Source organism: Dermacentor variabilis, chromosome 4 (assembly GCF_050947875.1).
Source record: "Dermacentor variabilis isolate Ectoservices chromosome 4, ASM5094787v1, whole genome shotgun sequence".
Lineage (NCBI taxonomy): Eukaryota > Metazoa > Arthropoda > Arachnida > Ixodida > Ixodidae > Dermacentor > Dermacentor variabilis.
The window spans coordinates 38,203,982-38,216,662 of NC_134571.1; the positions used below are offsets into that span (position 1 = coordinate 38,203,982).

Genomic DNA, 12,681 nt, shown 5'->3' on the forward strand with positions numbered 1-12,681 from the left:
AGATCAGCACAAAATTACCCCAGTATTCTTCGATTAGATAAAATCAAATTCTAAGAACTGTGTTTGCTCCCACACAGCCAGCAGTATATTCGATTTGATTCAAATGTTCGTATTCAACCTATATTGGAACATTTTCGAATATCTATTTTACTAATCGAATCCGAATAATAAAAATATAATATTCCATAATATTCGAACTTTTCAAATATTCACACACCCCTGCAATTGATTTTACTGCATCAACAAGCCTTGCATCTGCAGGTTGGAGTCCATATTGCTGACGTCTCCCACTTTGTGCGACCTGGGACAGCCTTGGACCAAGAAGCAGCCAACAGAGGCACCACTGTTTACTTGGTGGACCAGGTTAGCTGCCACTTGCGCATGTGTGGGAACCATGGTGCCCTTGAGCGTGTGCTTGCTTTGCTTTATTACCCTGTGTTCTGTCTTTTCAGAGAATAGACATGGTTCCAGAGTTGCTGAGCTCAGACCTGTGTTCCTTGCGAGGAGGAGAGGAGAGGCAAGATAAGCAGCTCACGCTGTTGTCACACTCCTGTTTGTGGTGCATAGATAAATTCTGCTGCTGTTTCGTGCACCCAAAATTCTGTTTTGTGCACCCAAATGCCAGCCCAAAATTCTTGTGTTCGGTGAAAAGAAAAGTTAGCAATGTTTGGGAAGTTTGTGTGCCTTTGGAAAAAAAACTTTGCAACAAGTTGCCTTGGGGCTCTACCACTAACGTAAGAATGTCATGAAACATATGCTGATTGGCAATGTCCTGAGTATAATTTCTTATTAACGTTCAATGTGTTCTTTGCTCACATGAGGTGTGCCATGAGCAACTTATCTTTCTGGTCCTTGCAAACATTGATAGAGTCTGATTTCCTAGCCAGAGTGAAATACTGATGTTTTGCTTTTGCGTAGGTTGGCCTTTTCTGTAGTCTGGGAGATAACACCAGAAGCCGAGGTGGTCAATACGGACTTTCACAAATCTATCATAAAGTCCAGGGTAAGGCAACTGCTGTGCAGGACTCTCTCTGTATTGTTAAGACTGCATGGTCAGAATGTGAAGCATAAATAAATTGTTAGAAATGTAGGGGAAAAAAACTACTTCTTTCTCCTGTCCTCTTTCTGGCCTGCAAAGTAGTATGTAAATCCTGCATTATGAACTAGCCTAGCCACTTGTTTTTATGGGCCTATATTTGCAAGACTTGTCTTCAATAAAAGTGCTTTTTCATTGGCTCTGGCGTTCAGGCATACACTACTCGAGATAATGATGAGACAGTCGCTGCAGCTACGACTAATCTCATACAGCACTTACATACACCTACCAATGAAGAATGGGGGACCTCTGGTAGCCTAAGTTTGTTTTGATTTTTGTAAAGTCCAAAATATCTTAATTTTGATCAGGCCTTGTTGTTTGTAATAGCATGAGGTATGCTTATTTGTCTCCAGTACTGGTGCATGCAGTGGTTTGTTTTCATTCTATTCCCCCCAAAACAGGCCGCACTAACATATGCTGAGGCCCAAGCACGCATTGATGACAAAGCCAAAGGAGATGAGTTGACATTAGGCTTGCGGGGTCTGAATAAACTTGCCAAGCTGCTGAAGGCAAGACGAATTGCAAATGGGTAAGCAATACATTGCTCTGCTCTGCACTCAGTTATGACTCCTGGAGCTCAGTATGAGAATTCGTTTGTTTGTTTGTTTTTACTCACAGTGTTCAGTGTTATATCAATTAGGTGCAGGTTCAGAAGTCATTGAGTTTTGGCCATCGGCTGCGTAAGTAACCAATCAGAAAACTTCAGTGCAAACAGCTGCATGCTTGCTTTCTCTGCAACAGGGGTCTTCAACATAAGGACTGCATGGCCCTTCTGTGCAGCCTATGTGGCCCTCATAAGGGTATGCTCCATCCTTGCAAGCTGCAGAAATCCCGTCATCAACACTCACACTCTCCCTTTGAATACCTTGTTCTAGCTTTCTGGAAGCTATTTGCTTTGTAGGTTGAGCAGTGTTGATATTGAGTAGCATCTGATCTACACTAGACTCTTGAACACACAATGCACATACATGCATGCATGCGAACACATGCATGCGAACACATGCATGAGCACACAGTCATGTTACACTGATTAGATCTAATGGTGCCTGTCTGAGCAGGCACTGTTGCTGAAAGTAAGAACCACATATGTGCTGAGCTGTGAGTTGTTTTGCTTTTTCCATTGGTGTTCCATTAGCATTGCCGATGAAAACCTGATGACACCCCTTGGTATTCTTCAAGTGCTGAAAAATAAATATGTGAAAAATCTCTTTCAGTGCACTTACACTTGCCTCAACGGAGGTCAGGTTTCATGTGGATTCTGAAACTCACGACCCCATTGATGTCCAGACGAAGCAACTTTTGTGAGTGTTCTTTTTTTCTTAAATATGCACTACATACTAATTGAATGCAGGTTTGTGTGTTAAGAACAAGCTTTACCTCAAGAGCTCCTATCTAAACATATGGGAATTGTGAAATTGTTTTGCTTGGCATCTGCTGAAGTAATTTTGATATAGTTTATTGCATTTGGAATAAAATGTTTCAGTCTGTGGGCTGTTGGGAACTCTACCTCTGCCATATTTTGATGACACACATCGGACTGTGTGTTGTTGAATGCAAAATGCATTACAAAAATTCAAGGATGTATTGTAGGCTTTAGGGTATAATTGGGTGAAAAGTGTGTCAATTAGCTTTCTGGCTGTTGGTAACAAAATGTTTTTATTTTTCACTAAATTTGTTTGTTTATTGCGGGATGGGGTGGTGGTGGGGTTGGGGGCTGCGCAATTTTTTGGCCACTTTGGCGGTCACTTTCAAGTCTGAAAAATCAGCCTGTCAATGATCGATTCGAACTGATGATATCACATGTGGCTGGAAACATGACCAGAATCCAGGTTTCATTTCTTACTATGGAGTTGTTGAGAAAAACAAACGAGTTAGATGAGCTATCTTCCTATAGATGGGCGTTGGCTGGAGGCCAGGCTTATTAGTTAATGATATTAGAGATTGCAATTTGTTAATAAAAAAGAAAGTACATTGTGCTGTCAGTCTCTAGATTACACTCCAACTGATACCCCGCTTTGTGAAGTGTGTTACTATTTAGTGCTTCTTGCTTGTGAAGCTTCAGGGTCCTTCACCTTTCAAATTTCCTGCTGAACAAGACTCTAATATAACCCTTGCTGAAACCTCCAGGGAAACAAACTCAATGGTGGAGGAATTCATGTTGCTGGCCAATGGCTCTGTGGCCAAGCACATCTTCCAAGAGTTCCCTGAGTGTGCCTTGCTCAGACGGCATCCATCACCTGCACCGGCGAATCTAGAGCCTCTTGTAAAGGCTGGCTCGTCCAAGGCAAGTCACTTCTTTTTCGTGAAGTAGCTACATAAACTTCGATATATTGAACAGTTTCTATATCACCTGGAAAATCGCATGCATCTATAATTTTTGTATTTTGAACGGGGTCGGATGTAAAATGGATATACAGTAGCCAACTGATTTTTCGGATTTCAAAAAGTCGGACTTGATGAATATATCGAGCTTCATAAATGCACCATCAGGGCTCCCATAGAGCTAATGCATTTTTGCTACCGATTTTTCAGACAATATAAAGCCAGAAGTTTGATTTTCCAGACAAAATTTTCTGCGGCAGACCAGCGCTATGAGTCGGGGAGGACGCCATTTTGAATCTTGAGCCGCCTGACAAGTTTCGGACCGGACGTGAAGTGGCTTGGATTGGTATAGTAATTTGATTAGCAAGCATAGGGGGCGTTCAAATCCACGCGGCAACGATGGTGCCTGTTAGAAACGCTGATCTTAAAGGCCTTGCTTTTGCCTGTAGCCTGCGACGGAATTGATTTTGAGAGCCGGAAATCAGTCATGCACGTCCAATTTTGGACACCGCCGATGAACACCAGGTCATGCTCACGATGACTACCATCATCATCAGTTTTGCCTTGGTGTTGTAGGTGGCGTCGCGCACGTTTTCGTCCAGCAGTGATCCGCCGGCTTTTATTCAGTACAGTGCAATTGAAATCATCACCTGCCATCACTAGCTGCCGTACAACATATCATCACTATTTCACTGTGTTGCAGTCGTTCATTCAGCGCAACGCCGACGTGTTTTCGACACCATGGCCCCTGCTCTTCACCCGCCTCCACCGAATGTGTCGAAGAAGCATGGAAAATATTCGACCATGACGCCGGACAAGAAGGCTGCCATCATCAGGCTTATTGAGCAAGGACGGATCCAAGTCGATGTCGCGAAGGAGTTTAATATCTCCAAACAGACTTTGTCTGATTATGTGAAAAACAAAGAAAAGATCTCCGTAGTCGACGAGTTGCACTGCAAAACTACAAAAAATGACCAGAAAGGACAACATCCGAAGCTTGAAGAAGCCCTGCAGCTGTGGTTGAAAGGAATCCTAGCATACCCCATTTCTGGCAACATGCTCAAGCAGAAAGCCAAGGTGCTCTCTTTAAAAATGGGCATTCAGGACTTCAAGTTCACCGATGGGTGGATCTGTGGGTTTAATAAAGGCACGAAGTCTTTATCAAGAAAGTTTGTGGGTAGAGCGGTACCATGGATCAATCTACTGTTACGGATTACCGGACAAGTAAGTTGAAGGCTCTGCTACAATAGTATGTTCCTGCAGAAATCTTTAATTGTGAAGAGACAGGCCTATTCTTTAGAATGCTGCCGGGCCGTTCACTTTCCTTTACTAATGAGGCCTGTGCTGGTAGGAAGCATAGTAACGAGAGGGTAACTGTCATGGTCAGGGCAAATGCGGTCAGCACCGAGAAGCTTCCCCTTCTAATGATAGGAGAGGCGAAAAACCCGCATTGCTTTAAGGGTGCGAAGAACCTGTCTGTGTGGCACGGCAGTGTTAGGAATGGCCTGCTGAGGTGGCAACATGCAAGTTTTCTCAGCCAGCTGCAGCTGCGAGCATTGCGAGCTTCCCCGAAGAGAACCATTGAAGCCTATCACAATTGCTGCGGTGACTCATTTCGGGGGGACCTCGAGGTGCCGCTTCAACACCCCCTCGGCGCCCTTGTGACTAAACATGATCGGCGGACCAGCTATTGTTACTGAACCCGCCACCGCCAACATGGTCTCTCTGCAGTGAAAGCTGTGTGTACGTGTGTGTGTGTAAGCCCTGCCGCACAAAGGCGGCTCTTCTGCGATGACGTCGAACATTTTTGCCTCACCTAGGGATCTAGGGAACACGAAGTGTTTATAAACAGCCGTTTGTCACTGCTAGGGTGTGCTCGTCAGTGTGCTCGTCAGTGTGCTCGTGAGCTGTGTGCTCGTGCTCAACAAGCAGCTCGCATGCTGTATGCTTCGTCTTGCGTGCTCCATTTGGGAGCCACGCTAGACTGTCGAATGTATCGCTTGTTCTAATGTAAATATCTGTAAATAAACCCTGTACGCCTAGTTCCTCCCAAGTTCCTCCCTACGACCTACAACCCTTACAACGGGATGCCAGCACTGGGATCGACCTCTACAACTCCTACAAATGGTGGCAGCGGCGAGATCGTCCGACAACTCTGATAGCAGCAATACAAAGGCCTGGATTACAAAGCTTGTTCGAAAGTTATGTCCGCCGTCTGGACCAGATGTTTGAGTGCCAGAAGAGGCAAGTGGCAATAGTTGTAGACAACTTCGGGGTGCACAGCGCTGCAAACAACCTGCAAGCTATTCATCTTGAATTCTAGCCGCCGAATATAACGAGTGTGCTCCAGCCAATTGACCAAGGGGTCATTAAAAACTTCAAGGCGCACTACCGGGCCCGTTTACTTGGCCACGCACTCAGGTGCTTTGAAAACAGGAAGATGTACTCCGTTAGCCTGTTCTCGGCACTCGGCATGCTCGCAGATGCTTGGAAGGCTGTTGAGCCTTTGACGATTGCAAATTGTTTTAGGCATGCTGGATTTTGCAACTCTGAAGAGCCCATGACCGAAGAGGCAAACGGCAGTGCTAAAGACATCGACACCGGTGAGCAGCTGATTGCTGACTTGTGCAGCAGTGGGATGGACCATCCCAGTGCTGTTACTTTTCACGAGTTTACTGCGATCGACAACATCATAGAGTTGTGCACGGAGCTTACGGATGATAAGATCGTGTGCCAGGTGACTGCACTGCCTCAAAGCAACTCGGACTTCGACGATGACGCCTCTGGCCGCCCGCAACCATCAACGCAAGACGTTGTCAACACTCTAATATTGTTGTCTAGTGTGTATGACGAGAACGTGACACTTGCACAGATTCAAGCAGACGTTGTTACAAAAAGCAGGAATTTAAAAACAAGGGACCATTGGCGACTTTTTCAGTACAGGTTAGCTGGAGTAAAGTTCGGTCTTCCGACGATTTGTTGAACTGTTCTTTTATTCGGACTATTTTTCTGTCCCCTCCAGGTCTGGAAAATCGGTTGGCTACTGTATCGAACTTTTCCACCCCACCACCCCAGACCACGTGCACTCTGTTAACAGGCGGTGAGCTTTCCTGCAACACCCTTGAAGATAGTGGTGGTGCAATGGGCGTTCCCTACTGCTGCGATTGCGCCGAGGGCGCCATTTGAATGTAGCGGCGTACGCACGCAGCGGCTTGGCTAGTTCAACAGTGCAATGCCTCCTCTGGACAACGTCAACGGCGCATTACATTTGCCGCACTGACTCCTCCTTAATGTGGCACTTTGCGTCTGCCGCGCCTTGTGAGGACTAGCGGTTTGCATCCACAAAGACGCGTGACAGCGGGAGCTCACTGGTCTCACTCATAGACACCTTGGCAGACGCCACTTAATACTTTGTTATTGATAGTGTTTCAAAATGCTTCGATTGACGGACTTGAAGATTGCAGCAGAAGTAGCGGCTAAACGAAGACGCTGCCGAGGTTGATCCCGCAAGCGCTGGTGTTGTCCCGCTCCCGACTTCAACTGATGCTATAGCTGCTTTGGCCCTTCTACGCCGCTACTGTGGCACCAGCCTATCGCTTGTGGATTATTTAGACAATTTTGAGGACTCCATGTTTAAGCTTGCAGCTTCCAATAAGAAGCAGGCTACACTGCTGCAGTACTTACAGCCAAATAAATAAATACTTTGTGTGAAGGTTCTAGGGCATATTACCTGCACCAGGATTGGGGCGCAACCGAGGATCGTTGTTCACAGCGCGCATTCGGCTGCGCCGCGTGCGTTTGGCCTAGGTCACCCCGACCTTGTGTGGTTGACGACATCGGCGCGGCCTAGGCCAATTGCGTGCGACGCAATCGACCGTGCGCTCCAAACAACGATCCCTGATCGTGCCCTTGGTTCGTTGATTGATTTGTAGAAGTTTTTGACGTGTTTTTTGCGTGATATTATATATTAAATTCTGGCCATATTGAACTATTTCGAGATCACCACGCTGTTCAATATATTGAGGTTCAACTGTACAATCAACTGTATTTGTGTCTTATTGCATCCGGGGTCCATATTATGTAAGGATCTTATTGTTATTTCTATTCATTTCTTATCACTCATTGCAGCAAGTGCTCATACTGGCAATAACGAAGGCTTGGCATTGCACCAGCCATTGAAGAAGGGCAAAAAGACTGAAAAATGACAAATAGTTATTTATGTAGTATGACCCCAAACTGTGCTTTGCATGACTGTGGGTAATCTTCAGATTACCCACAAGTGGAGTTAGATAGCTGCCATAGTTGTTTTCTGCAGTAAAAGCTTGTTAATTCGAATTCCGCGGGAATGCTACGAAAATTTCAGTTATAGAAGAATTCAAACTAATGAAAGTCAGAGAAAGAAATCGCCTGGTTAAGGTGCGTATATAGTCCCATGTGGCGTGAGCACGCGCGCACACATGCTACGTCACGTTGGCGGGAACAACAATGTTTATACTTCGAATCACTGGAGCAGCCAACGTAACCGGTTGCGGCCAACGCGGTCCGAAGTGCCCGACATTGAGATGGCTGTTGCTCCATCCACGCATTCGTTGTGCCGACGAGCGTGGAGGAAAGAAAATGTCGCAGTTTTGCCCAAAAGTGAAGCATTGATTGCCATTGCAACTTAGTAGATAGCTATGCAACATAAGGATAGTAGATTTATTGGCCGTGTAAACATGTAAACATTCGCTTACTAACTAAATTAAGAAGCACGGTGTCACATGTGCACTGGTAAACATGAACTCATTTTGCTTGATGACTGCGGAAACTCGCTGAAGAACGCTGGAGGGAGGAATCGCGGCAGTAGCAGTGAGCGAATTGACCTTTGTACAGCTCTCGCTTCAACGTGAACGAAATGTAGAAAGCACATCGCATATGAAGCTACCGGCACTATGGGCACTCTGCAAATATCGCAGATCACTTTGAAGATGAGGCCCACGCGGGCGCACACTTTGGCCACGTTGCAGATTGCTTTCAAGATACGGCGTCTGCATGGCCGCACAGTAACCAGCAGCCACCGAAGGAGACCCCCCCCCTCCCATCCACCTCACCCCCATGCCTCGTGCGTGACAGGAGAGAGTGTGCATCCGCCCCACCTTCCTCGCGCACACACGCAAGATTGAGCCGCGTTCACTAACTCACCCTCGCACGCCTTCTCTCGTACATACAGCATACAGTGCACGGCGACGATTTTATTGCCTCCGAGGTTTATACAGAACCTTACAGGAGAGTTGCAACAGAGGCGTCCATGCCATGGCCAGGCGCAAACGTGTCTCTGTCCAGTCAGGCCTAAACAAAAGGCCGCAGATGGAAAGCAGCCCGCGCGGCAACTCTGCCCATCCACGTAGGTGCGGAGTTCGAATTATTGGTGGCGGTGCAGATTTCAGTGTGACTAAGTGGGATGTTATTACATATTGCTTTCAATACATTGCTGGATGGACCGTGGCTGTTACTTCGAATTATCCGATATTTTGAATTAACGAGTTACAAATCAACGAGCCTTTACTTTATAAGTAACCATTGTTATATACAGTTGTAGATGCTATTGGCACCAAATGTCATTTACTACGCTGTGATTTACTTTCACAGTGTACTGCCATGCACAATTAAATTGCATTTGCACAGTCCTAACTGGTCTGCAGTAGTAATGTACACCCATCAAACATTGCTGCATAAAGAACTCATTGTTCGTGCTTGTGCTAATGACGTGCATTTCTTACACAATGGGGAGGAGGTGGTGGTGGTCGTCTTATATTTTTTAAGACATGGAAGTCTTGAAAGAGCGTAGGTTAGGGCATGTTGGTATTCCATAACTAAAGTTTTTTAGCGCTGTGTCCACGTCTTGCCACTGTCTTTCGTCCTTTTTCGTGCACTAAAAAACCTCAGTTATGGAAGTCTTGAACAGCCATGTTGTATGGGCACCAGAAGTAATACACACAGTTCAGAATTGACACTGTGGCATAATGTGATCAGTTATGCTTTTGTTTTGGAAGGAAAATGGTTCATTGTACAACCATTTGTTTCAAAAATTTATTTCACTAAGATGGAGTGCTCTTGCAGACAAATATATTGCAAACGAGTTAGGCCTAACTAGAATGCATTCTATTTATCCGCTTTCAAGACACTGCTTGATGTTGGCATTATTTCAGCTTGTGCACATGGCTTGAGGCCTGCACCCTCATTTGCAACAGGATACTTAGTATCATTACAAAATCACACTTTTGTGTTATTACTCGTAGTTCTGTGCTTTAATCCCATGTTCGCAATTCATTTGTCCAAAATAGTTGCCTGCGTTAAATACTAAAGGAGTGTTGTACAAAACAGTTGTGACCCCCCTTTCTTTATTTCTCTCAAAAACTATTGTTGAAATGTATGACATCCACTTAAGCTTATGCGTTTATGTTTCTAGTACAAAAGTAGTTTTTCTGTCTACCTGAATAAGTTTTATTCGAAGGGATATGCAGTTAAAGACAGCAGAGTATTAAATGGAGAAATAAGATTATGATTTTTTTCCCCCCAAACGGGGTTCAGGAAATGCAAAAACAGTAACAATTGAAGGCATCTGGGAGAAGACTTTTGTCTTGCACTGAGTGAGCTTAACTAGGCTGGTGCTAATAATGATGACAACAACAATCACCTTCCTTTGGTAGGGCTTTGATCTGAAGGTGGACAGTGGGCTCCACCTGGCCGAGTCATTGGACAAGGCAGTCCTGCCAGACTGTCCCTACTTCAACGTGATGCTGCGCATGGTGGCAACACGATGCATGGCACGGGCACTCTACTTCTGCAGCGGCTGCGTTGCCCTGGAGGACTTCTTCCACTACGGTCTTGCCATGTCCTACTACACTCACTTCACGTCGCCTATTCGGAGGTGCAGTCAGAGGGCAGCTACAGTGGAATTTTCATTTCCACTGGAAAAAAATGTTATTTGAAAGGGCATAGAACCCTGTTGACGCACCTTGTTTCTTTCTTTTCTTTTTTTTTTTCACGTGGCTGCGTAAAAATAATGTTGAAAGTGGGAATATGTAAGAGGCAGGAAACTACTTGACCAAATTAAGGCAGTGCAGCTTAAACTTCAGTGTTTAAAAGGGAATTGGAGAGGAATATTAAGTTAAGCTACATTAGCAAACCATTCTTTTGTGCTAGCAAAACCGCCACTCTAACCGAAAGAGAAGGCTGGGTAAGCTGGACAAGATGCAAGGAACGAAAGATGGGTGAAAATGCCACGTCAGCTTTCCATGATGCCGTCAGATTTTACAGCATCTTAAGAGCCTACTTAGTTGCTTACCAGCAAGGAAGAGCTACATTGCATTCTAGAGGAATCAGAGGCTCAGCCTAGCAAGCTTTGAGAGCTTTTCCTGACCAAAATGGGTGCAAATACATTTATATCCATGACGTCGCATTGATGTACCGGTCAGTGCTCCTGGCATGTAATTCAAAGAATTGAGATTTTCGCTTAATTTTCTTCCGTAGTAATTGCCCCCTTTTCCTTTGTGGGAATGAAAGTAAGGTAGATGTTGCAGTTCTGTAGATTTAGCTAGTTTATCATGCTGAACTTAAGCAAGGTGTACTGTCACTAATAGCTGCCATATTGAAGCAATTGTTATTGCTAAAATTCACATTAAATTGAGGACAATACCTGCAAAATTACATCTTCAGAGCATGTTCTTGATCATTGTGATCCCTCAACTAGTGCAACAGTAGAGAAATAAGGATCATGACAACTTTGCTTTGCAATAGTTGCTAAGAAATTTTAGAACAGTTTAGAGCAAATGATGTTAGAACAGTTAGTTTTTACAGTCGTCCATACTTGTAACTGTTTTATGCTTGTGTGTCATCTGGGACTCAAATTTTTCTATTTTTTTCACATTGAACTGCATATATACTGATGTAGATCAAATTTGATGCATTTATGCTAGCGTCGTGCGAATTGTTTTGATGTATGTAGTTATACTATAGTAAAACCTCAAGATAACGAAGTTGTACTTGCAGTGAAAAACTTTGTTAAATTGCACATTTTGTTAATTCGAGGTTTTAAAGTTTCAGTATTAAAAACAACTTAACAAGTTCTTGGAGCATTACAGGTAAATAATATCTTATTAGTAAGCATTTATAAACAAATCACAAGGTCGGGTCCTAATAGTGTGGTTATGAGTGCCAGCACGTGCAGTGCAGATCACACCAAGAGCAATGCATTGATATGGCTCACAGTGTCCGAGATTTGCGTGTGTTGCTTCGAGCAGCACCATAAATTATGGATGCTATAGCTGAATGTCCACAGCCAGCACGCAGAAATCACAAACGAAAGTGTAAAAAGATACGGATATTGGTCCTGAGCAAAAAAAAAACAGAGAGAGAGAGAGAGAGAGAGAGAGAGAGAGAGTCAGTTTCGCCAGAAAGGTGGAGCATTGACAGCGATAGCAAAGAGACTGCACAAAGTAAGGTTTATAGTTTTATCGATGTCATGCGCGCTCAGGCAAACATTGACAGATCTCACTCGATGACCAAGAACTCGCAGTCACAATGTGAGCGAGTGCTTCGTACTGTGTCTCAGAAACTTCTGATTATGCAACTGCCAATTTTAGGCGCATGGGAACATCAAAATGCATGTCATGGCACCATCCCTTTCGGCTTGTTGCGGAGAGATTACCTCCAAGATTGATATGGCACGTGGCTCCCGCATGGACGCGCACGAGGAGGGGAAGACAGATAGGCGTGCATTCCTGCCCCCCCCCCCTTCTCTTTCCCCAATGTGTGCTTGATCACGTTACCGCACATTCACTTCCTCCCCATTCCTCTCGCGCAGAAGGAATCATCAGCTCTCATGCTTCTCCGGGTTGTTCACCAACGCGACAAATGGTGCAGCGGTGTTTCCTGCCTACTGCGTCCTGGCACGTACGGTTTGACAGCGGTTTAGCTGCTCAAACTTTTCATGCAGAAGTACGCTTGAAATAACTTTTGCACTAACCGTATAGGCTCCAAGTAGATCATTGAAATGGCCGAAAACTTATTAAATCGAAACTGTGTCACAAAGCTACTTTGTTAAATTGCAAAAAATAAATTCACGGTTTTCAATTCAACCAAGATCGGGAAATGAAAATAGTTTGTTACATCGCGAGTTTCATTCAATCGAGGTTCGTTATGTCGAGTTTTATGTATTTCTACATATAGGACTGCACATGTGCATGTGGCTCTCTACAATACGTGTTTTACCCGCACCTAAT

The 12,681-nt window shown here is 44.7% G+C and overlaps 1 protein-coding gene across 1 annotated transcript in view; it reads left to right on the forward strand.

Annotated features, from left to right (window-relative positions):
- Dis3 (exosome complex exonuclease RRP44-like protein Dis3) overlaps positions 1-12,681 on the forward strand; it is a 55,529-nt gene that overhangs the window by 15,658 nt on the left and 27,190 nt on the right. Inside the window, exons 11-17 of the mRNA XM_075688697.1 lie at positions 262-363; positions 453-517; positions 919-1,003; positions 1,498-1,625; positions 2,311-2,397; positions 3,224-3,380; positions 10,108-10,328. Of these exons, the coding sequence (XP_075544812.1) occupies positions 262-363; positions 453-517; positions 919-1,003; positions 1,498-1,625; positions 2,311-2,397; positions 3,224-3,380; positions 10,108-10,328 (845 nt within the window). The remainder of the gene's footprint in view (positions 1-261; positions 364-452; positions 518-918; positions 1,004-1,497; positions 1,626-2,310; positions 2,398-3,223; positions 3,381-10,107; positions 10,329-12,681) is intronic.